Consider the following 25,485-nt stretch of genomic DNA (forward strand, 5'->3'; position numbering starts at 1 on the left):
AAATGATGTACAATTTTGATTTTAGTTACAAAATTCTGAATGCTTAGAGGAAAAACTCAACACGGATTCATAAACTACAAAACATTTGCTAAAGAAAAAATTAGTCGAAGGTGATTTCGACACGACTTCCCTTGTCTCTGAAATACAACCAAACAAATTCCGCTTCTTTGAAAAATAAAAAAAATGATTTTTGGAAACTTTTATTTATTTAAAATCTATACCTTAAAACAAATATAATAGATAAGTAATACCAGCAACAGTGTAAATAGCTAAATTACATCCCATAAATGTGTTAGGACATCCTATATTTTTCTTGTATGTGTACGGCATACAACTTTTTTTAATGACACTCTGTATATATTTTTTCATATTCTTGGAGAGCTTGTTTTCCTGAATCCATTAATAATAATATACTTTAATTACCCTGCCACTGTTTGGTTCGAGCGCATTTTGTTACGAAAACACACTTGTCTATATTTGATCTGAAGTTATAGTGGTCCAACTCTGACTTCGTTTTTATGGCACTGCAATCTCAATTACCGCAAGTATTAGGAACTCTATTAAAAATGTAAATAGCCGTACCACAAATCATCTTAAAGGTTTACGGGCGCATACGGCCCTGTATAGTGTAGACAGTTGGTCCCTTGATGGTTTATGACCGCTAGATTACTTACGGCAGAGGCCTATTGTGGAACACTTAACTCCTTCACAATCAATAGGATACAGTCATAAAAACGAACCAGCAGTTGGAGCACTATACCATCGTGATAGGAAACGGATTAAAAATTGATTCAAAAATATTAATGCAGTGATAAAAGTAGACACTATGCCTGTGTTAGGGAGTTTTCCCATTTGATAATGTAGCGATTAACATTATTTCAACCAAGACACGTCTGTCAATTCCGACACGTTTAGTATAGTTGTAAAGTCTTATTACTATAACCCTGAGGTGTACCATTCTTGAGATTTGTTCAATAAAAAATTGCTCGAAAGTTGTTTCAATAGAACTTTTCTCGCTCCTGAAATACAATGATATTTTTTTTGAGTCACCCTGTATATGCACATCCAAAAAATATTAATGAAATGATAAATCACAAGTACAGACTCACCATATTTTGTACAATTTAGATAAGATTTATTCAGCAATTTTTTATGGAGGATGAGCAAATACATTTTGATCAAAATTTACCATGCTTATGATAACTTTAAAACATCTCCAAGATTTCAAAGCATTCGGTTTTGTAGTTCCTGATTAAATCAATAAAATAAATTTATGCATTCATTAATTTTTTTGGGACACCTTGTATATGCAAATCCAAAAAATATGAATGGAAAGATAAATGACAAGTACAGACTCACCATATTTTGTACATTTTAGATGGGATTTATTCGGCAAACTTTTGAGCTGACGTCATCAATTTTTTGGAGGGGATAAGCAAATATATTTTGACTAAAAATGTATTATGCTCTTTATAACCCTAAAAACATCTACAAGATTTCAAAGGATTCGGTTTAGCAGATTCAAAATTAAATTGCAAAATGTTGTTTTATAATTTTACATTATTTACATGTTTAGGACTATGTTATTTTATACAATTTAAAAGCCAACAATCGGGCCACTACTTTCGCAGATTATCTGTCTAATAAAAAGTCGGCCAACGGACTCGATTACAATACTTCCTTCGCTTACGCTCGGGAAGTAAAAAATATCATAGGTGATAGCAATAATAGCACCAAAACCAAAACACCCCATGCGATATTAGAACGTATATGATTTTCACGTTTACATATTTGAAACTGAACATTCGACGTGATTAGCCCAGCAGTAACCTTTAAGGGACTCCGCTTATATTAGTATAACAGGTTGTTGCGAAAATTTGGATGCTTCAGGGAAAATCTAAAATGAATTCATAAATAAGTAAATTATACTCACTATTTTAATTGGTGGTAAGCAAATTTTAGTTAGCGTTTTACCATCTATATGATATTTCTAAACTACATACAAAATTTGACAACAATCGATCCAGTAGTTTCGAGGATTATCTGTCTAATAAAAATCGGCACAGAAAGACAGACAGACAGACAGACAGACGGACGGACGGACGGACGGACAGACGGACGGACGGACAGACAGACAGACAGACAGACAGACAACAGACGTTAATGAAACGTCGAGAAAACAGGAAAACTGGGAACTCGCCGGATGGACTCGATTACTATACTTCCTGATCTTCCTTAGTTGAGACGCACTGGCGACGTCCTTGTGGACCAGATCAAAGCATGCTCACTAGTCGCCGTAAAATATAACTTACTTCAACTGAGCGATTGCAACCATGAGATTTAACCGACAACGTCCAAGCTAATTTTTTTAACTCGCTTTATAGCTTGTGGTTTAACTAGGGTTATTTGGGCTTCCCGTCCAACAATGATACTGTGAACCATTCTACATAATACAAACCAAAACTTCCAGTTGAGAGGGCTTTGAAGTACGTACTTGAATCATTGGATACGAATTTCATATTTTGTTCCTCCACCAATTCCTGGTGGTCATGGCATAATGGGAGTTTGCCAAATGGGACCAAATTTACTATCATTGGACACTGACGCTGATAAACTTCAGCTAACAGAAGTACAACAACTTTTTTCCAATATATGTTTACTCTTAAAAATTGCTGTTATCATCAGTATAATAGTTCTAGTAGCCCAGGCATATTGATGAATCTGATATACTAACATTTATGAATGATCATAAAATATTTCACATTGTTTCAGATGTTAACAGTTGTATTTGCTTTTAAGATCAGTCTCATAAAAAGAAAGATTGATCTTGCAAAAATTAATTAAATTTAATATACTCATTGACACGGAAATTGCAACACCAATAAGGGGTGCGATTTTATTGATTAAACTTGGTATAAATGTTTGAGCACAGAACGGTAAAAACGGATTAAATTTTTACAGAAAGCAATCTTATTTTTTTTTTGGTAATAAGTATGTACTCATTCTCTGCTCGCCGTGGCATAGAATATAGCAAGTAGTTTGTGTCTCCTTGATACATTATGTCCCAAGCAACTTGCAATTCATGCCGAAGGACTTCTAGTATCAACGAAGGGTTACATAAGTTCTTCAATCTTCTCCCCATCATATCCCACAAATCCTCCATCGGAGACAAATCAGGAGATCCAGCTGGCTTTGGCATCAATCTACCACTTTCTCAATAGCTGAGCTGTCCAAGACGCGAGATTCATCACTATGCCACTCAAGATGCCAATTCAGTTCTAGCCCACACCATTCCAAACGCCACTGCCGATGATGTGATGCAGTTTCCATGTCATCGAGTATATTACTAATGTTACAGATGCTCGCAGGAAGAAAACGGTTATACTTATTTAAGTACAGATTTTTTGTCTGCGATAAAAAACGCCTGAGGGTATTGTTTAATTTCCAATTTACTTTTGAATGTCAGGTCAATGATGCGATTAAAGCACTTATAAAATTCTAGGAACTATAACACGTAATTTTTGAGGTTTGAATTCCCTCTTTTTAATTGACTAGATTTGTGTTGTATGGTTGCGTAAGTATTTAATTAATATTTTTTATTTTGCTGCCACAGTGAGAATACCTTGACTTAGATTTTTGTTGCATTTTATTTTCCTTATTTTCTTCTCTAGTGTGTATTTATGTGCTGACAATGCCCTATAAATGGCTTTTACTGTTGGAACTTTAATAATAATAGTAGTAAATACACCAAGCTTTTAGATTTCCAGGAACAAACTCCCCCATAAGGAGTAAAATAGACGGAAACTTCTCATCGTAAATGTCCCTTCTAGATAGTTTCATGAGCCCTTTAGGATCAAGGAAAACTAGACGAATACGGTTATGAGTACACGAAAGGGTCGCAGGTACCTAAATAAGGCGGCAAATCGAACAAAAGTGACTGAGACGAGATATGTATTTATAATATTTATACACAACAGGTCCATAGCTCAGCTCAGTTAACTTGTGTTTTCAGACGAATTTATCTTGTTAATCATTATCCTTTCTGTTATCCCATCCATATAAAAAGCAGAATATTTTCTTAAACAACTAGTAGCCCTATTAATTTTATTTAAAATTAATACACACAATTCTAGAATCTAGAAATGATGTATAGTACAGGGTATTTATAAATGATTCTCACTTATCATCAATGTCATTTGAAACCTGTCGTTTAAAGTCATCGTTTTTATTGTTTTAACGTTTTTCAAGTATGAATTTCAGTAATTCTCGTTGATCCAAGCTAAGAATATCTGGCCAAATACCGCGATTTGATAATGCAAGAAAATCGCTAAAGACTCACATTAGAGAAGTAATCAACAGATTTATTCGAACTGGCAATATCAGCAAAGGGAAATCTCCTGGACTACTTTCAATATCTGAGGAAGTTGTGATGATTTGAGACGACTTGAGCAGAATCCGCAAACATCTTTGACAAGATTTCCTCAGCAGTCAGGAGTTCCTATTACAACAAGAAATTGACGAAAGGATTATAGAACATTTTTTAAATTAAAAAAGTCAACATGTGCCTTGAACAAAATGGTGAAAATTTTCAACATTTACTGCGATGTTTAACCGCAATAAATTTGTTTCTTTTTGTTGAAATGAATTAATTTTATTTTTTAATGAAGCATTTAGATAACCACTTACACGGATGAATTTGGTCCTTGTCATGCCTCCTTGGACATTTAATAAAGTTCGAAAGTGAGAGGCGGCACGTTTTCATGACCTACTTCGACCCTATAATCATTTATAGGAACCCTGTACATTTCAACAAGCAATAAGATATCAATAAATTAAAACAAATGACAAAAATTTGGATACCTTACTTACCTTTTTAGAGTTAATTAAAAATGAAACAGGTAAATGACAAAATGAGTAATTACTAGAAGGATGCTACCTGAAGAGTAATAAGGGAGAATTAATAGGTCTATATAAGAAATTATATGGCTAGAAAATATCTTTTTTTACTAAATATGCATTTTGCATGCAATCCGAGCCTTCGACATGACAGATAGTCCCCGATGTATGGACTGTGGGGCTGAGGTCTTGTAGCTAAAGAAATATTGTCGACACAAGTCATTTACTTTAATTTATTATTGCTTGAACTTTGTTTGACCTGTGCGAATATGACACAATAATTGATGGTGTCAGTGTCATCAGTGTAACAACAAACACTTGTGGACCCGCTGTATGTGTATGTTGCAATGTACATCCACTTGCTAGTTCAGGATTAAATGTCAGATGGGTCTCCGCGGATATAGTAATTTGGTAAAGTGATCCGTATTGTAACGTAACTCCGTATAATTACCGCAAATGGAGCTAGGCGATTGGCCGAATATTAATCATGGAACTTGTAGTAGAACATCCAGTAGGTATAAAGCCCCCCGTGAATCATTCATACCTATTGTTACAATATCAACAAACTATTCGACCATACACACTGGATCGAATAAGTCAAGAGAAACAATGTTCACTCCAGGATTCAACAATGTGGCATTGTGTGTGCCCTCACCATCGGTGTCAGATCATATATAATCGCACCCGAATTAATACAAACATTAATTTCCATCGGAGCGAAGGCAAACGCCAAGAATCACGTTGCTGCGCCATTGTTATAACAACACCGAGAATTCCGAATTCCATAACGTCGCGAATTTTCGCAATTCCTGGCCAATAAAGTTATTTGCTCGACTTAATTGGACGCGTTTAAATTTTAAATGCGGTTTAACGTGCTGCCAGAGCGAGGAATTTCATTTTACTGTTGAGTTTCGTTTATCAAAACAGGGCATAATTTTGTAAATTTTGGCGATCAACTAAATAAGAAAGTTTACGGCAGACGTTATGAGAACATGAGGAATAAGATTTTCCCCAGAAGTCGATAAATAAAAAATGAGACGTGCGGAAATGAGGGCTAAATGAAGAGTCGTGCCACTGCCGGAACGTTCTACAAATCTTCTTGAGCTGCGATCATAACACTAATTAAAAGGAATTAAAAAATTAAACTTTAACAACGGCTTACACTTCTGAAGCGTTTTTCGCGCCGCTTTTCTCGCACTTTTTCTGGGAAAAATTGCCGGGTCTGCATAACGCAGTTTTCTATTTACAACGATTAATGTGGTATCCCATTTCAAATTGCTTTTCCATTTACTGATGTATTCTGAAATAATTTTAACTTCGGTAATGTAATTTAAACTTTTATTATGTAAGTAGAGCATGTTGGTTTAAAGTTGGAATGTCGTAGTATAACGTCAGAACAATTGTAAATTTTAAAATAACAATTAATTATTCGTGTCTAGAATTTCGTAACGCGAATTAACTCTTGCGGTTAAGTGGACGCGTCAGTTACAGATGTAGAACTCGATGTAAATTAAAATATCCTACAATAATACAGTCGGGTAAGTCCGTTAATCAAATCGGAAATTTGTGTGTTCGTTTAGAAATTTTATGTTGTGTATAATAACAGTGGAATGATATTTGGGGCTTCAATTAAAACTCACCTAACGGAGAAAACATTAATTTGCTTTTTGTTTATGAAAATATATATACTCTTTCAAAAAACTAGTGCACCCTGCCACTGTTATCATAATGTCCAAATTAATTATGTTTACCTCCCCAAGAAAGCGATGACGTAATCCTAAATATTATAACTACTACCTACAGTTAGTTTCGGATTAAGTTGTGTAAACGTACCGACATGTTAGTAAATATTTTTTACTTTTTTTTAAGCGGATGTTTTTACAATATATCTACATTCATTAATATTACATTTTTCTGTGTTCATCCACAAAGCTAGCTATTTCTAACTGTAATTGAGAACGGAAAACACTCATTTACTCATTTAATTTGAAAAAGCAAATCGTGCTTATTTTTAATTGAAGATCAATAACAAGAATAACCAGACGTTTGGGCTAACATTTTATTTACTACAGTGTGATGATGGACAAAAACAATTAACAGTACAGTTTCCTTCCCTTAAATTTACAAGTGGACCCGTCCGGAAGCTTTACATCTACTGCGACGTTTTATTAGTAAAGTATTTCCACTCTACGAGTTTATATACTTATGTACGTATGAAATGCTGCTTCACTTTGGGGCGGTGGCAAAAACATTGTTGCATCTAACACATCTGAAAAGTACTTTTACTAGTCTTGTAGAGCTCTACTCGAGCAATAATATACCACTTTCTGCTCTTGTCACGTAAACAACTAAATATAACATGTGAATCCACAGTCGTATTATAACACTAGCAGTTTCTTTTTATTACTTGAACTTAGAGCCGCGTCAGGTACATTTCTACGTATAAGGCTAAAGCAGTATGTGTGGGGAAAGGGCTATAAAATCTGCATTTTTAACGTGAGTTACTTTGTTGATTTAATGCGATCCTAAAATGGACCGTTTCCTGCTTGTATTTTCATCTTGTTGGAATTATCTTGTCTTATATCATCGCCACGTTGTAAACTGAAACGCTAACGACTAACTTTATCGTTAGTTGTTAACCTACCGCTGACCGGAAGCACCTGCATTCAGGCAAGATTTCCATCAGGCTAGTACCAAGAGTAAAAGTAATGATATGCATTGATGAGATTCGTGACAAAATGAAACGACGTTGCAGACTTAATAATGGTTTATATTGATTAGTTGGGCGTGTCGCTAATTAAATGTAGTAACTGAATGCAAGGTGATTATAATTTTGACAAGAATCTGCCGATTCATTATGATAAGTATCAAATCTAATTTGGAGCTGAATTATTGGTTGCCTATTCATTAAATTAACTTGGCATTGTACAAAAGAATTTCTTTAATCTTCTTATTTTTGCTCATCTGATAATAATTAGTCATACCACAATTATCATACGCTGCATTTATGTTTTTAAAAATCTATGTATTTAAGAAATTTGCTACAAAGTAAAAACAAAAACAGTAACTTTCTTATGACGAGTATGGCACTAATGACACATAAACAAAAATACGCAAGAAGTGCCATCTTGACGACACAAAAATGTTACCAATATTATCTCTGCATTATTTGTCATTTTCTTGAGAATTAATCTTATAGTGACATCTACGCAACGTCTCGCTGTTACATAAATATTGCAGCTTTCTTGATAAGAGAACTTTTAAAGTCGTCCACCAGATGGCTGTTACATCATTATGAGAAAAAAGTCCCTAGGAAATGATTTGCCAGATTCAGTGACAACCAGGTTACCCAACATAAACAACAATTTGTTTTGCAAGTAATCATGGCATCAGAGCGGTATAGTTTTTCTTTAACAACTTTCAGGTAATTAGACGCATTTTGATTAATATATGAGAGCTTCAGTAATATCTCATTCAAAACATTTCATTATTTGATGACTTTACTCGTTTTACTTCACCATAACCTTACTTTACAGCCCGTCTGGGAAATTGGTGCAAATTGAATACGCTTTAGCTGCAGTGGCCGCTGGAGCACCTTCAGTGGGTATTAAAGGTAGTAAAATCCAACACCTCAAAATACCTCCAATCATAGTGACATTTTGCAGCATCTAATGGTGTTGTGATTGCTACTGAGAACAAACACAAATCTATCTTATACGATGAACACAGTGTTCATAAAGTGGAAATGGTGACGAAACACATTGGCATGATCTACTCGGGGATGGGTCCGGATTATCGGCTGCTGGTCAAGCAAGCAAGGAAAATGGCCCAGAAGTATTTTCTTACTTATCGTGAACCTATACCAACAGTACAACTTGTGCAACGAGTAGCTGCTGTAATGCAAGAGTACACACAGTCTGGAGGTGTTCGACCATTTGGAGTGTCACTGTTGATCTGTGGGTGGGATAGTGGCAGACCGTACTTGTTTCAGTGTGATCCTTCAGGGGCTTACTTTGCATGGAAGGCTACTGCCATGGGCAAGAATTACATAAATGGGAAGACTTTTCTGGAAAAAAGGTACAAATGAGTGTGAGCAAATTTTAAACTGTCTTATGTTATTTTATTATAGATACAGTGAAGATTTAGAATTAGATGATGCCGTTCACACTGCTATTTTAACGCTAAAGGAGAGTTTTGAGGGGCAAATGACGGCGGACAATATTGAGGTTGGGATTTGTGATGAGTCAGGATTTAGAAGATTGGAACCTTCTCATGTTAAAGATTATCTTGCAAATATACCTTAGTTTTGTACACACAACTTACCACAAGAATTTTTTTAAAACGTGTAAAATTACACCTACACTTGCTTTTGGATAAATAAAATACTTGAAAAGTTAGTAGTAACTAATTGTTTTTTGAAAATATAGGAACTTTAGCATTACATAAAATATTATTTTCAGAAGTTCTCAAATATAGGGTTTATTATTATTTTCAAGTTCAGGTGTCTCAATTTACTACTTAGAGTTGGGTTTTCTTTGACTTGAAATTTCCTTTATGTAATAGTTAACAAATTTAAACGGCAAGTTTACAGGTTAGGTATTTAGTCAAAAATAAAAGAACAAAATTGTAACAAAAATGATACTGCGGCCACTTAAAGTACAAACCACTCAACCGTCATCAAAATTATCGAAATTTATTTTTACAAATAGTTACCAACAATAAAACTGGAGAATTCAAAAATACCCATGACACCATGCAATATTCAAAATAAAACAAATATTGACATAAAATGTATCTGTATACCAGTGGCGGCTGGTGGGTCAAAATTTCGGGTCGGCCAAATATTTTGAGTCTACACCTTGGTGTTATATATTTTCGTAATGTATGGCTGCTACTCATTAACCACTGACATTTTACGTGCCAGGATGTACAAAACATCTCAAATGTTTCGACCTGTTAAAATAATTTTTTATAGGAAATTGACAATGTCAGTTTGATTCCAAATACTATTAATCCTTAATTCTACTTGTTCTGCTTTATCATTAATTGAGAACCACCGAAAACATTATTTTTACTGAGTTCCGCGTCGACCGGCGGCTATACGGCTTGCCGACCCCGGACATCCACAATTAAATAATAATAATTAAATAATGACATGCAGTTAAAAAATATAAAAAAAGTAATAATAAAAGTACCAACTGTTAACTATCTTCATTTACATTTATTTATTTTTAATGTATATGACAAATTGTCAAATAAATTAATTGAATAATTGAAAAATTAAAATGATTTAAAACTTTAAATTCGTTTCTGAAATATCTGAAAACGCTTAGATGCTAAAAATACAGAAAAAGCGCATTTATGGTGTAGCTAAGTTATGTACGAAAAATAAAATTTTAGATAATTTAATGTAATTTTTTTCGTTTATTATTCATACACAGAAAAATGTATTAAATCGACAATTATTATTTAAAAAAAAAATAGTATGCACTGAAGAACATCGAAGCCGTTATTGTTTTGTAATTTGGTTAGCTATCTTAAATATTAAGCGTTTTAAAAACTAAATTCGCGTTGCTGGGTACGGCGAAGGAGGATTTCGCCGGACCTGGCACAACATACGTTCCGCCAGGTCTTTGTCTACTACAGTGTACTAGACAAAGAGAACGATGAAACCGTAAGCTGCTACGAAGTCGAAACATCGAGCATAATGCATTCCTGGGTACGGCTTGCCGAAATCTCGCCGGCAAAGCGTGTTTATCAGCATTTAAAATTAGCAACAAATGCTTTATTTTGTACCTACAATATAATAAAATATATTTTTAATATATATGATCTATCCTAACGTACATTCAAACTTTATTTCTTTTTTTATTTTCTAATTTCAACGCTTACTAAGTATTTTAAAATGACTGGTACGGCGTGGCCGACCCTGCCGCCCCTGACCAGCCGCCCCTGCTGTATACTGAACTTAATGCCTACACATCGCCGTAGTTTAAAGCTTATGACTTTTTTCTCTGGATCTCGTGCTGTTTGAGTTATAATTTATTTTGGATCAAAGTCTTGTAGTTGTTTATTTTGGATTAAAATAGTATATATGTTCTAAAAATGTACAGATCGCCAATCCACCATCTGGCTAAGGCTCTTATTTTTAATTCATTAAACATGACAAACACTTGCAGGACTCATTTTTTGTATAAGAATAAGATACATATACTTTAGCTGGTAACAATAAGCAGTGCTTGGAAGTAATTCATTACCGTAATTCAATTCCTTTCCAAGCAATGAGCAATTGTAACGAATCACTTTTTTGGGTAATTCAGTCCCTTTACAATTACTTTTAACCCAAATAAGTAGGTACTCAAAAATATTGTTTTGTTTTTCTCTACGAATCGTTTACCTGACCTTCTGGGATTATTATACCTGGTTCCATGGTCCTTGTTCGTCCCCACAAAGAGAATATTAACCCAGTATTAGAGAGTTAAAATCCAAAACCAATTTAACACAGAATTTGTTAAGAAAGCAGGCAACTATAATATACATAAGCTCTTCATTATTTTAAGGGTGATGAGTATGAGATATCTGTTTATGGATCAATTTTAAATTTTCAAAAAGGTACATTATATAGTAGAAATTGTGTTAAAAAAATCCATTGTGCTTTACAGAAATAAAATATCTTAATAAATAATTGAGTAAACAGACGCAGAATATTTAAAATTTGTGCTCAAACAAACTTTAGGCACTTTTCTGATCGAAATTTTGTCAGGGTGTCCACCCTCTAAGGTTTTCTAAAGTATGTCTATAAGTTACAACGCCAAGTAAAAGGTAATTATAATTCAATGTAAATGTAAATTTATAAATGTAGACTTTTAAGTTTACATTGTCTTAAATCCCCTTTTTATTAAAGATTAAACGATTTGCGATACATTTACACCTAGCCAATAAGATATTTTGAAATCTCCCACCAATGCAAATTTTTGTTTAAAAGTTGTTGCAGTTGGTATCGAACTTTTATTTGTAGCTAGAGTGGAATAAAATTAGGCGCAAAAGCATCGGCTCTTCAATTTTTGGTAAAATATGTAACATATTGCCCCACAACAATTCCATCTAGCGCCGCAGTGGAATGAAAAACTAACCCAAACGTCTCCTTTTGGCAATCTGAGACGATTCTGTATGCTCTAAGTGTGTTTTGTCGAACAGAATCATCAAAAAATGTCGAAATATAGTTCAGACTTAACATAAATCGACAAAAATCCGATGTCTATCTAAAATTTGATGGTTTCGGTGCTCTTTCCGAGCTCGTAGGGTGTGTGATTGGCTTAAACCACAAGAAAACGCTTTAAAAGTGACGTTTCTGAAGAATTTTAACAATTTTTTTGAATCTACAAACGCCTGAATGTGAAAAACTAACCCAAACGTCTCCTTTTAGCAATCTGAGACGATTCTGTATGCTCCAAGTGTGTTTTGTCGAACAGAATCATCATCGGCGCGGATGTTTTTGAGATAGAACGTCATGCCTTAACTGACGAAAATTTTGAATGTCAGTTATTATTGAATTTAAATGATTAATATAGTCCTCTTGCGTGAAGTATTTATTTGTTTTTTCTTTATTTACTGATGTGAATATGTAACAAATGCCTTTTTCATTCTACCACGTTTTTTCTTGACCCTTTGGATCCATACAACAAATATTTAAAATTGTGTCTTCATCAAATTTTTCAAAGTGCAAAAAGTAATTGCTAAAGTAATGCATACGTTTTAAAAGTAATTGTTCTAATCACTGCAAGAGTGCTAGTGTAAACACGTGTTGAAAATAAGAATAGGTTAAATTTAGTTTGTAATTTCAAAGAAAGCCACTGGACACCACAGTCCGCATCAACAAGTGCTTTTTTATTGTTTATTAATTCACAGTTCATGTTAAGATTTTTAACTGTTCATGATTCTAAGGTGATTCAACGACAGTAATGTTATCCCCACCCCATAACTTTTCACCAGAGATTTCTAATAGTCTATTTATATGGTATAATAACACCATTCGACGGCTGCATTTAAAGATTTCATTGCTGAGATATTTCCACAACACGAAATGCCACCAAACACTGCATTTGATATTCGTCTGTTGGGTTTACTTCACGTGTGCTTAAATGTAATGGGGGTCGGTTCAATGTGAAAGCTCGATGAATTTACTTTTGATTTAGTCATTAACTTAAATTAATGCATAGTTTGTGTTAATTCTGTATATTCTTTGTTATTTAAAGACGTTTTGTTTGCTTGTGCTTTTAATTAATTTATTGTATAAATGGGACGTCAACGTGGACATTTTCTGATTTGTTCTTAACTCAGCATCTTTCTTTTTAATCAACAATAAAAATGAACCAGTTGAAATTCATCGCTTCTATGCGGCAATGTTAGTAAGATGATTTTAGCACAAGTTTGTCTCATACAAATCTTCTTACTACCTACTTCCTTGTGGAGTGCATTTACCGGTTGGTCTGGTAATCTGCGAAGAAGTGGATGATACGGTCAATTATGTAACAGCCTTGCACCGCCAGCTTTACCAGAGGATTATAAGTTGAAAATAGTGGTAAATGTGACTATCAATAAATTCAAAATTTGGTTTAATTTATTTTCAATAATAGGTAAGTAAGGTACTTCTATACTTTCACATACACGCTGATTTTTCGAGTAGAAATATTGTTGGGGAGTAATTTTTAAACATTTTTATATCATAAATCTGAAGCCTTCATCTAAAATGAATATAAACAGAACTGTTCTCATTTTTGTGAATAATGTGGTGACCGAATTTAAATCAAAATTTTCGCGCTGAAATTAATTAACAGCGGCGCGAAATCACATTTGAATCATTTGAATTTGAAAAAAAAAATGCAATCACAAAAAAAAATCGTTAAACATAGGCAACCAAATATGCATGTAGTGCCCCAGGGCCCAAGGTAGTTCTGCATGTTTTAGTTAGAGGGCGGATTGGCAGAGAAAGGGGGCGGCTTGGTAGAGACTGAAGCGACATGGCGTAGCGTCAGTCTGAATGTGTTTGTGTGAGTGTAATCACGTGGTAAGGTAGTTTTGGTTAATTTAGTTGATTTGGTAGTTAATAAAAGGGAAGAGGCCTTTGTTTAACGACAATCAATCGTAACCGACGTCACTCAGTTTTCCCCAACTCGCGCGCTAATTCTCGCTGCCTTTTAATCGAAAAAGTACGGATGTCTGTTCAACGCGAAACACGTGCTGTAAATTTGTTTTATTGTTTGTGAATTCACCAATCAAGTTAGTTTTCTGAATCGTCAGCTAGTGCAAAAACAATTTAACATCAACGAGGCTTATTCCTCTCACCGCTAAAATATACATCATCGAGGCAATTCCTCGCAACTATAAAATTTATATCACCGAGACCCTTTTTCCTCGCACCGATGATTGGATATATTTGTGTCTGTTTATTACGTGTTTTGTTGGGGTAACCAGTTCGCGGTATGCTAAACTCTCAAAGTATCACTTGGATTATGACATAATTTAACCTAATGTAAACTCTTTGTTTGAATCGTTGATAAAGTGTGGCAAGTATTAATCTCATGTAAATTTTGTTAACTTTGCAATTTTTCACCTCATACAATATTTCTCTAATCTTACAATTTTAACTTCAGTAATTTTCTTTGTTGTATAAATGCAATTTTAACCTCACATAATATTTTATTTGCACAAGTTTATTTCACTCCAGATCTTTTGTTTTTATAAATCTTTGCTAGTTTTGTTTTGTAAATATTTTGTTGATGAATGTTTCCATCGTATAAATTATTTTGTGTCCACTTTTAATTTCACATAAGAATTATTTGTTGTTTAAAATTTCACAAGATAGTATGGCGAATTTAAATGTTGTTTATTGCTCTTTTGAAACTTTAACACTTAGCGGTATTTGCCGGACTATCTGCACAAGGAGTGCAGGCTTTGTATAGTCAGTGGAAATGGTCTGGACGACGTGAAGCTGTCAGCTTATTTATAACTTTGACATTCCATCCCACATTTTTCGACCGAAACGGCCTGGTTAGCGCGGTACGTCTCTCCGTTCGATAGAGGGGTGCTGGGCGGTAGGCTTGCCGATAGATAGAATCACCGTCGCGGGGGAGACCAGCCCGAACCGGTAGCCCCAAACTCCGCTTGTGCTAGAACACCCCAGGGGTACTTTTGTTGTGCTTCTGTTAACTGCCGTCAGTCGCCCGTAATAACTTGTGTATTTGCATCCAGTTACTTTAATTCAGATTTTGCTTTGTTTTATTCAATTTGTGATTTTCAAATATTTGCATTGATTCCAAACAGATGTATAGGATTTTGCGTTTGTTCGTTTTTCATATGTGTATGTCTGTCAATTCGCGAGTGTCTTTTCTTTCATATTTTTAAGTTGTTTCGTTTGAAATGTAATATGTCCGTGAATATACGATAGGGGGTTTTTGGGGCTGAGGAGTGAATCCTCGCAGCTTCTTTCCTCCTGAGAGGGGTGCCATTTTAGCCCCTCCAAAACAATTTTGTCTATTATTTATTGCGGTCTCGACTCGCACGTAGTGTATGCTCACTTGTATGAAAGAACGTCTTTCCGCCATGTAAAAAAAAACACAACGTAGGTTTCCTTTTGTTAGACGATCACAGCCAAGGCTAAATTTTGAATTTTTCGCGGGCCTTTCAAACTTTTTCAAGGTCAATTAAAGGCGGGAAGTTTGGGTTATCACCATAAGTTGCATTAGATTGTTTGAATTCATGAATTTCTCTATTACCTAAAGTCATTTAATAGATATTTGTCGCCATTTTGTTGTAATCATACATTCAATCGAAGGTACGTTATAACCTCGAGAAAGAAAAGACCAGACTAGCATATTGTATTTTTCAAATAGGAAATACAAAACTCAGTACAAATTACCCAATTACTACTGCAGAATTGTTCATGGACGTTACAATACATTCTTATGACAGAAACTGATCAAAGACTACTTTTCTTATCTTGCTCCTGTTTCTGTGATATTCCTTGGGCTCTTGGAAAAGGTGAAATTCCAATTTAGTTATTGTAAATAAAACATCTGATAAGTAGATACCGAGTGATTATTAATAAATATTTGTGATTTTATTGTCAGGTTGGCATCTTGTTTAAAATTTTATGATGGCACACCTGATTGTAAAGTGATATTTGTGGCAACTGTGAATTGACCTATTAAATTAACACGGATACCAATACTTCAGAATGCCAACACAAAAATTTGCTTCAATTATTATTAATAGTCGCCCGGTATTTGTATTTTACAGCTGTTAAAGCAGTTTTGTTAATAAGTAAGTCACTGTTCCGTTCTGTTTTTTGTTTCATCTACTTCTTACAATTCCTCCAATTGCTTATCCTCTTCTTTCTGCCGACTGATGGTTTTTGAATAAACATCCAGTTTCTTTTTTATGTTACGAGTAGTTTTAATGTCTTCGTGCACCTCACCAACGATTAAACCCACGGAGAGTGTGGATACTGGTCCGTTACCACCTTTACTTTCTAAAGACGATTTTAATTAAGTTTATGTAGATAGCAGTGCTACAAAAACTAAAAAATGTATGTTCTTTATATTCATATTTTGAGAAAGATAAATCCTTGTGTAGGTAGACATTTATCCACTAGCTGTTATTTAACAGATAACAAGTGACGAAGGAATACTTTATAATGTATACTGAGGAGGGTTCCCTAGTTCTAGCGATATATTATTTGTGTTAAAAAAGATCCATGGGTGTATTATAATCACAAATTCTAACTAGTCAATTTGCAAGGAGTGTAGAATTTCTTTTAGAACTTGTTAGAACTATTCATATTTGTAGTAGAATATTCTTTAATTCGACAGACTTTTTTTTTTCCTTGCACCACTTACATTTATAACTTTTGCTTCTGCTTTTTTCAGTCGTCACTAGTAAAGAACTGTCAGAAATTGTAGTTGATGGCATTTTGATAATTAATGTTAGATGCTTAGTTTCTCTTTGTCTCTTTTGTAGTTTGTCTGTTTTCTGTTACAGATTGTGGTATGTAGGTATTGAATGTGATGATAAATGTGGGTAAAGGGGTAGGTAATAGAAAAACACCGTTGTTAATTTTTATAATACATATTTATTTCCCATCTTTTGGACCCTATACAATTTATAGCTAAGTACGTTGTCAGGTAATACAATCTTTGTATGGAATGCTTTCATCTGAAAAAGAGGGGCAAGATGGTGGGGTGGGTTATACAAATATCTGACTAGTATCAACAACAACTGACCTAGCTGGTCAGTACCCATTATGTTGCTCGGTTGTACTTATAATTCTAGACCAACAATTTCAACACATGTTTACATTAAACTAAGTTTACGACGCCTACTTGATTCAATATTACAATAAAGATATGCATTCCCCGGTCGATTGACAGGACTACTAAGGCTAGGTATAGGGACTGTGGCGCCCCCACCGATTGCTTGCTGGGTACAAAGTACATGCTACACAGCAGCAGCTGCTTTTACAGACTTAAAAACTACACCGATGGTTGTCGTTCTTAAAATGTAGTGTAGATCAGCTGTTAAAAGAATCGATTTTTCCTTATATAATATTACTTTGTAAATTCATTTGTTAAATATTATCAAATCTTCTTTTATTACCTTATTAATTGCTAAAAATTTAAGATGTCACTTGACAAGGGGCACAGATCATGATATGTTTAAGAAGTGGTGTTTATTAACCTATGACCTAAAGCAGAGAAGGCGATTGTGGCTAGTTTATATTACCGTTGATAAGTTTTATCACAAAATTTGGTTCCGTCCGCCGACGTCCGTTTCCTCGGCGAAGAAACGGCCGACGCCGTCGTGGAACTGACTAAACTCCACAATTTCAAGAACATATAATTTAAAACACAGAACTCTGCAGTTAAAAAACACAGTTACAAGACGACATTTAAAGGTCGGATTGCATATAACAGGTATTTATAATTTTATCAATTAATTAAGCTGATATGTTTTCTATAGTCCCAAAGATAGCTGGCTGCCCAGCCTGATCACCCTGATCCGCACCCACCCTACCGACGCTCATTGAGCTGCGACATGTCGTACGACATGCATTGGACGGAAACAATACGCAGAACAGCCGCCCGAGTCCCTCGCACCCGTCACATACAACCTATGCGAGTGCAAAGGCCACAGGTGGTCCGCTTCTATCTGCAATTCGCCTCCAAGAATGCGGATCATCTGCCTCTAGATTGACACGCGTCTCTGATGCAATGTTAATTGACTCACTTTCTTTCCTTGTTGCTTCGAGATGATGCCGCATCTTGGACGCTCCTTAAGTGCCGGGGGATCCCCGGCCTAAATACACTTATAATGATAGTAATAGATATATCACATAAACGTCACACAAAAAGCACTACGACACTATATGAATATAATCTAGATAATAGAGAATTACCAATGTTTTCAACATTATACACTTTCGACTGTTATCTCAGTGATTAGTAAGGTTGTAGAAAACTATAAAATTATATAAAAATAATACATTACAACACTAGTAAAACAATATCTTATATAACCTACAACTTGTCTTAAATAAATATATTATCATAAGGGCCACCTAAATTAAACTTTGGTTATCCAACACTGATGTACCCATATTAGCACTTTATTAATTTTACAACATTTATTAACAATTGTTCTAATTGATTCGTTTAGGTTAGAATTTCATAATAATTGACTGGAACGACATGATTGTGCTACTTTTCGGCTGTCTAAATGGTGCTCCGTACGGACTTTGTGCACACGATGGTAATATAGGTACATCGTGTTAATATTCAAGGTACAATAAAAACCAATGCTAAACTTAAAACCTATATAATACATACCGTAATTGAAAACTATAAAATTTACTATTCCTGTATAACTGCATGCATTCTTTGATTGCAAGATAACAAATGCATCATATTCTATTACTTCTATAATTTAAGCAAAAGCTCATCTATAATATAAAGTTGTTAAAGTAATATTCTGAAAAAACAACAGAGCTCTCTACGACTCTCTGATAAATACCGTTAAGTATTAAAAATTGGGCAAATTGTATCGAATTAAAGATTATTAATACAGGACATAATTCTCTAAAGTAACTCACTGTCATGACTGGTGTAGCAAAGCCATTTTTATGATATGTTTATATTTTGAAAAATCTTTTTGTAGCGTTACACACCAAACATGTCAAGTGCGCTTATTTCGTCATTGGTTTATTGCTATGATAAAACAAAACAAAAATATATTAAATCAATTTTCACCATAAGACTCTATCTTATATCAATACCACTATGTAATTATCTAAAGAAAGCTCGACAAAACAATACTGTTAGTGCACGCTGGGCGCCCTCGTGGGACACACTTCACGACGCACTCTAATAATTTAATAATAAATCTAAAACTTAACTTTTAGGGCACCTTTGGTTTAGCTTATCTTCATATTTTTATCATTCTCAATGAAATGAAGTTATTAAGCAATCTGATCAAACGACTTGATGCAGTTTACCTGTACTTATCACGTAAATACTGTCCTGCAAATCTAACAGTACAACTACAACAGTTAACAGAGATAGGTAAGCTTTGCTTTGAACAGCGATTTTACTTTGGCCAAGACCACTCTAGCAGTGTCCAGCCACGACCATCGCTCTCTGTCAAGTACTCAGCGGCATGTACGAATTAAGATTGTCCATTTTCTTCTCCTTTTGTTCCCTGCGAACATACACGAAGGCATTAACCATAGATTATCGAGAAGTCGGTGACAGGCACGGAAAGAAGCAACACGCACCGACGCTGTGCCACCTCAAACCAAATATTACCCTATTCATGGCTAAAGTACTTTAAACGTACACAAATTGTTACTAGGTCAACGCGTTTTGGACCCGATTCGAGCCCCATCAAGACAACTGGCAAAATCTAACTAAATTAAAATTATCAATCCTGTAGCTTCCAATGACATACTCATTTTTCCAACTGAAACTGAAATTAAGTCGTATCAAGACTTTGAAACAGCTTTAACTTATGCTTATAAATAAATAGTTATTTTTTAACAAATGTCTTCTTGCTCAGTTCAAAAGTATATTCGTCTCGATCTCCCCCTGTGCTTCAGGAATACCTAGATCTACCGAATTTACGAAAGAAATATAGGCTATGGACATATTCAGTCCTTATTAACCCTTTTTGGCGAAATTTAGAGCTAAAAACTTGCAATTTTTCATCTGAATTGAAAAACCCTTACCTCAAGCATCCTGAAACCTAGGAGACTTTTAGATTTTTTCTCCATAAGTGAATCCATCGAATCAGAAACCTGTAAGCACACATCCCCAAATACCCCTGAACCTAATATAGGGCAAACTTTATGAAATTTGGAAGTTACTATTGGTAAACCCAAAAAAGAGTATATACCTAGATCTAGCTCTAGGACGCGTTGCCCACTTGAACTGGCAGCAAATTTTGAACCACCCATTACTAACTATTTTTTAAGTGATGAGCAAATTTGACAATACTGCAGCGTTTTCAATTAGTCTTGATGATGTGTTGTCGAAACGCGTTGACCTAGTATCAATTCAGCGTTCCTGGTACTCGGTCCACCTCTGGCCCTTCGCGCGTGTGAGTGTTACCTCGTCCCGCGAGAACAGCAAAGTATTAGTAGAGAGTGCTAATGAAATCTAATGACAAGACGCGATAAACGACTGTAATCTAAGGCAAAGGCAAGTAAACCGACCTCTGCAGCCATTTTGCTTTTGGCGTATTCGATACGTATGGGGCCGCGATCGGAGGACAGTAGGAAGGAACCTTGCAGTGCTGCCATGACCTGTGCGGCGCAACGCACATCCTGGTATTCCATGAAGGCCACCGGGGATCCACCCTTGTTGTGCATGCGCAGGCGACAGAAGCCAGGGAAGCTGTGCAACAAGAACACCACAAGTGCTGCTCAGTGTCGGGGCACTACTGCTAACTACAGGAAGTGCGAGGGTAGTACACATTCAGAGTGTGCGTTAGATAGAGCAGACCCTCACCACGTTAGTAAAAAAGAAAACCAACAGAACATTGATTACACATGCGGCACCAAAACGGGGGAGGTGGAGACGAAGGTGCTCGCGTCGCGATTTTCACTAACTCTTTTCTACTGCTGAGGAGTTCTCAGATGACATTTAATGAGACGGGGGCTACAGTGCAAGATATAGTGAAGAAGAACAACATCCACTAAAGTCGTCACCGTCAGAGGCAGAGCATCTTTTAAGAAGGCCGACAACAGCGAAAAAAGGGGTAACAATGAGAACGGCGAACGGTTTCAGTGCTAATGGATCGTTAAAGTAATAGACATATCTAGAGGCTTAAGCAGTGTTCCGTAACACAATGCATCAAATTGATGACTCATTAAAAGTTAATTTATTGCTTGGTTATTTTTCTGTTTTATTTGATAACGATTGTTTTCTTTATATAATACGCTGGGTCGTTAGAGGCTAGCGTGGGCACGCGCAAAAAACGACCTACAATGTATGATGAAGGAAAAATAAAATTTAAATGAGCGATTAGAGTTACCGCTATGTTCGACGTCGCAATTATTCTGATTATATTCTTTGTACGGAAAACATGAGATGTTGAAATGTGGAGTACACTCATGCCTGGAACCTACGCTTTTGTAAAGGTAAAAAATTATTTTTGACGTTCAAGCATGCCCTCAACTTCAGATCCTTTCATTATAAGTATAATCTCTTTTTTAAACCAAAGCCAGTCTCCAGTGGATGTTTTGATACTTTTTATTCACACAGCTGCAGTCGCAGCAGCGGTGTGGCGCATGTAATCTTAAATTTTCGTGATTTGCTAACGATATCTAAGAGACCTATAAATTTTGTTATATATGTACTTAATATCAATTATATATTTAAACGAGCTTTAAAAAAAAGATATAAAGAACCGACTGGAAAACTGGCAAAGAAATCCGGTATAAAATTTTGGTCATGGTTATTTTGTTACTGCAGACGATTTCCAAAGATGGAACGAATTACCCTTCCAAAAAAACGTGATATTTGTATTTTTGCAATGATATTTTGATAGCTTTGATAGTTAACCAAATACAACACTTAACTAACTAACTGCACCAAAAAGCCCTAGTTGTTGTAAATATGAAAATTTTGACTCAAGAGTATGCTAAGATATCAAAAATGAAGGAGTTCTGAGATAGGGTCAAATCAAATTTTGTTAAGAGAGTAAAATGATCGCCCGTGTGCAGACTTAGCGGAAACAAGAAAGTCGGTGTTGCTTAAAAGATGCTCTGGTGAGAGGCCTTGGCGCTAAATCTATACTTACAAAGTGCTTTACTACGATTTCTGCGCCAACAGCTCCTCCCTTACTGATTTGCGGAATTCGAATAAGTGAGTCCACTTAACAGAAAATTCAATGTTACTAACTCCTTCGCATCACACTCACTATAACTTGCACTATATATTAACATGGTTGCTCTTTTCTCTGATTGCTTTATTTTTGTAATTGCCCTATCCCTTAGTAATGTTAATGAGTTTGGTGTTAACAAACCTGGCGAATATTTCCTTCAACTCGTGTTCGGACACAAATTGGCCCAAATTTGCGACGAAGAGTGTAGAGCAAGGCGGATTGCTTACTCCCAAACCAGGTTGTGAGGACGATGACCCCACGGGAGAAGCCAAGGCAGGACTTGGTAGAAAATGTGGCAAAGATGCTGCATGTACTGAAGTTAGAGCAGTAGGATGCGGCAAAGACATTGGAGGCTGCAAACAAAACCACATTAGTACGCTTTGTAGCAAGAGCCGGTATTCAAGACCAAATTCCAGACTATCAGATTCACATGACAAGGAAACACGCATCACGCAGAACAAGTACACAACGCTAAACAAAAATCCAGATAAACTAGGTCAAATTACGCTACAGAAAAACACATCCTACCGACTACGCCAAAAGCTAATTTCTGACCTAATTTAGCTGAATTACAAAGTCAGATTCACAAAAACGTTAGATAGCAGCTAAGCAAGCATTATAGAGATAGTCGCACGGCAGCAAAGAATCAAGGATAGGTATTGCAGCGGTGTTTGTTTCTTTGCTGCCTGCATACATGAATCTGCTTTCAATCAAATAAGTAGAATTGAACTAACGTGGTGATGGACTGGGGCGCCAGCTTGTTGCAGCTGAGAGTCCAGAGTTTTGTCTGTAGATAGTCAAAGATAGGAACGTACGGGGACCTGTGGATGCAGTGCGGGATGTACGAGTGTTGCATGTTGCAAGGCTGCTCCCGGTAATTCCGCAGCTGCTGAATAAGCCAACGGATGATGCCACAGTTCTGGACCACCCGGGAAGAAAGGGGTTCCCAGATCTGAAAAATACACTAGTAAGAGAAGAGAAGTGGTTAATAAGCAAACATAAAAGTCAGAGGCGGACGTCTCACGGGGCACAACGTGTATGCCCTTGGGAAATTCGCCATTGTTCGTCATATTTAAATAAATTATACAGACTTAGTACACTCGATGGCTTGCAATCTGCTCTGAACCGATTCGCACATGAGTTTATTCGCATGCGGTAATGAGCCCTATCATTATTGAATGCAACCACACTTGAATTGTAAGATCACTGATTAAGTTTCAACAAGATAGTGTCACCGTATTTTTAGCAAAATATTATGATGTAATATGGAGCTAAATAAAATATTCGACGTGGTTTCGGGATAGGTTCATTACTTCATGTAAATAAGACTCAACAATACTTTTACCGGTTGATAACCTCACAGTTGTAATTAATTAGCCGCAGGCACAAATACTGAAATTTAAATGTGATATGAAAGTGAGATTGATTTAAAAGTGAATTTAATAATAATCTATAAAAAAAAATATTACTAAAAAAAGCAGGTGATTTATTCGAATGTACTAAAATCATTCAAATTGTGAGTAATAACTAAAAGCCGACTAAATTATATACCTTGCTAAATATTGCTTTGAAGAAAAAATAACTAATATCACTAAAGAGTTAATCTACATTTAAATGGGTTTAATACGTTTCGAAATTTAATTATAGTTTCGTTACAAATTTTTGTTTTTTTTGAAAACTCCACATGATTTTTTATTTGTATGTAATAACGTCGCCATTTTCTTTTTTCCGGTCACCATTTTTTTGTCATTTCGGTGGACTTTGAGTTTTTAATAAGCAATTTATGCACATCTTAAATTTATAGTTTTTGTTTTGAAATAGTGATATGTACTTTTCAAAATAGATTAGGCTAGAATTTGGGGACTTGCGGCGTAATTGTAAGGACCAAGTGCTTATATATTCTTAGCATTATAACATTTTTGAAAAAAAAATCACTTTTTAAATGGAAATTACGAATATTTGTTATAGTTTCGGTTGTAAGATAGTGAATATTGATTAAACCACTTCAGGTCCATCTATTTGTGTACAAGGGATTATAATCATAAATAAACACTACAAAATTCATCAACTAGAAAGAACTTACACAATTATAACGTACTTAAATAGTATGACTATAAGAATTAAGATTTTAGTAATTTTTAGTACTATAACTCTAATCAGTTGGCAAGAATATGAAAGTAAAGCTATTAGAAGTGAACTGGTCAATTTTCATTATAATCCTAAAAGATTTACGGAAGTCTTCAAACAAAAAAAAAAATAGAGATCAAAATTCACTATTTTATAGCGAGAACTATACAAATACACATTTTCAGAAGAACAAGATTTATCATTGAGAACAAATAAATCGTAGGTAATTTATGTTTATAATTAATTCTGAACGATAAAGTCGACTTCATTAGCTTAATGTATACCGTTGAATATGAATTTAAATCACATTTTACTACTAAAACAATTTTTTCTTGATGTGATAAAGATACTTTTCTGCAAGTTATGTCTGTAATTTTTACTATTTTCTAGCTTGTGTAGGTTACAGCCATTCGACTTAAATGTCAGCAATAATTTTCAATTCAGGTAATGCGTGCACCCACATGATATACACCGCGATATCGAATATAGTAGCCATAAATTACGTGGTTTTATATTCTTGCATCGTTATTTAAAGTAGGCGAACAATATATATTTGAGGAAAGAACGATGTAATTTAATTTTAACAATCTTTAAATTAATTTTCAAAACTCAAATTCAATTACAATAAAATGGTGGTAACGATCAGAAAGAAAATGATAGTGACGTCATTACTAAAAAAATGACATCGGTATAGTTTGATAAGCAAATGTGCAATTCTTTTTTTATATTTAGTGTGATTTGTACTATTTAATTTTAATTCGGTAGTTATTTTAGAATGTAAAACTAGCCAGTCTTTAAAAAACTACAAGCAATTCACGCGTAACTGCAAAATTTTCAAGCCCCTGAACCCATATCGAATAGTCTATAAACCTGCTGTTTTACATAATCGACGCAGGAATCACCTGAGAAAATGTTGGCGGAGTTTTTTATCGACACAGACTTCCTAAAATAATTCCAGCAATGACATTTTAACCTTCCGAATCATCTAAATTCCGAAACGTATAAAACCCAATCATATGGAAGGAA

At 35.0% G+C, this 25,485-nt stretch overlaps 2 protein-coding genes across 5 annotated transcripts in view; one reads left to right on the plus strand and one right to left on the minus strand.

The window, feature by feature from the left end:
• Positions 1-8,228: 8,228 nt before the first annotated feature.
• On the plus strand, positions 8,229-9,300 carry Prosalpha2 (Proteasome alpha2 subunit). Its single transcript, XM_064052569.1, has 4 exons — positions 8,229-8,320; positions 8,433-8,509; positions 8,562-8,973; positions 9,026-9,300. The coding sequence occupies exons 1-4, from the start codon at positions 8,280-8,282 to the stop codon at positions 9,198-9,200; spliced, it is 705 nt and encodes a 234-aa protein (XP_063908639.1). The 5' UTR covers positions 8,229-8,279; the 3' UTR covers positions 9,201-9,300.
• Positions 9,301-17,003: 7,703 nt separating this feature from the next.
• The window catches only part of Cpo (couch potato), a 374,497-nt gene continuing 366,015 nt past the window's right edge, over positions 17,004-25,485 (minus strand). For 2 of the 4 annotated variants that reach the window (XM_064053395.1, XM_064053394.1), the window contains exons 6-9: positions 23,148-23,296; positions 22,474-22,685; positions 20,660-20,840; positions 17,004-19,647 (exon numbers count right to left, since the gene is read on the minus strand). In XM_064053395.1, the coding sequence (XP_063909465.1) occupies positions 19,615-19,647; positions 20,660-20,840; positions 22,474-22,685; positions 23,148-23,296 (575 nt within the window). In that variant the 3' untranslated portion in view covers positions 17,004-19,614. The remainder of the gene's footprint in view (positions 19,648-20,659; positions 20,841-22,473; positions 22,686-23,147; positions 23,297-25,485) is intronic. The other 2 variants (XM_064053396.1, XM_064053397.1) reach the window with 2 other exon arrangements.

Source organism: Zophobas morio, unplaced genomic scaffold (genome assembly GCF_036711695.1).
Source record: "Zophobas morio isolate AGI-343-1 ecotype UQ-CSIRO unplaced genomic scaffold, CSIRO_AGI_Zmor_V1 ptg000011l, whole genome shotgun sequence".
Lineage (NCBI taxonomy): Eukaryota > Metazoa > Arthropoda > Insecta > Coleoptera > Tenebrionidae > Zophobas > Zophobas morio.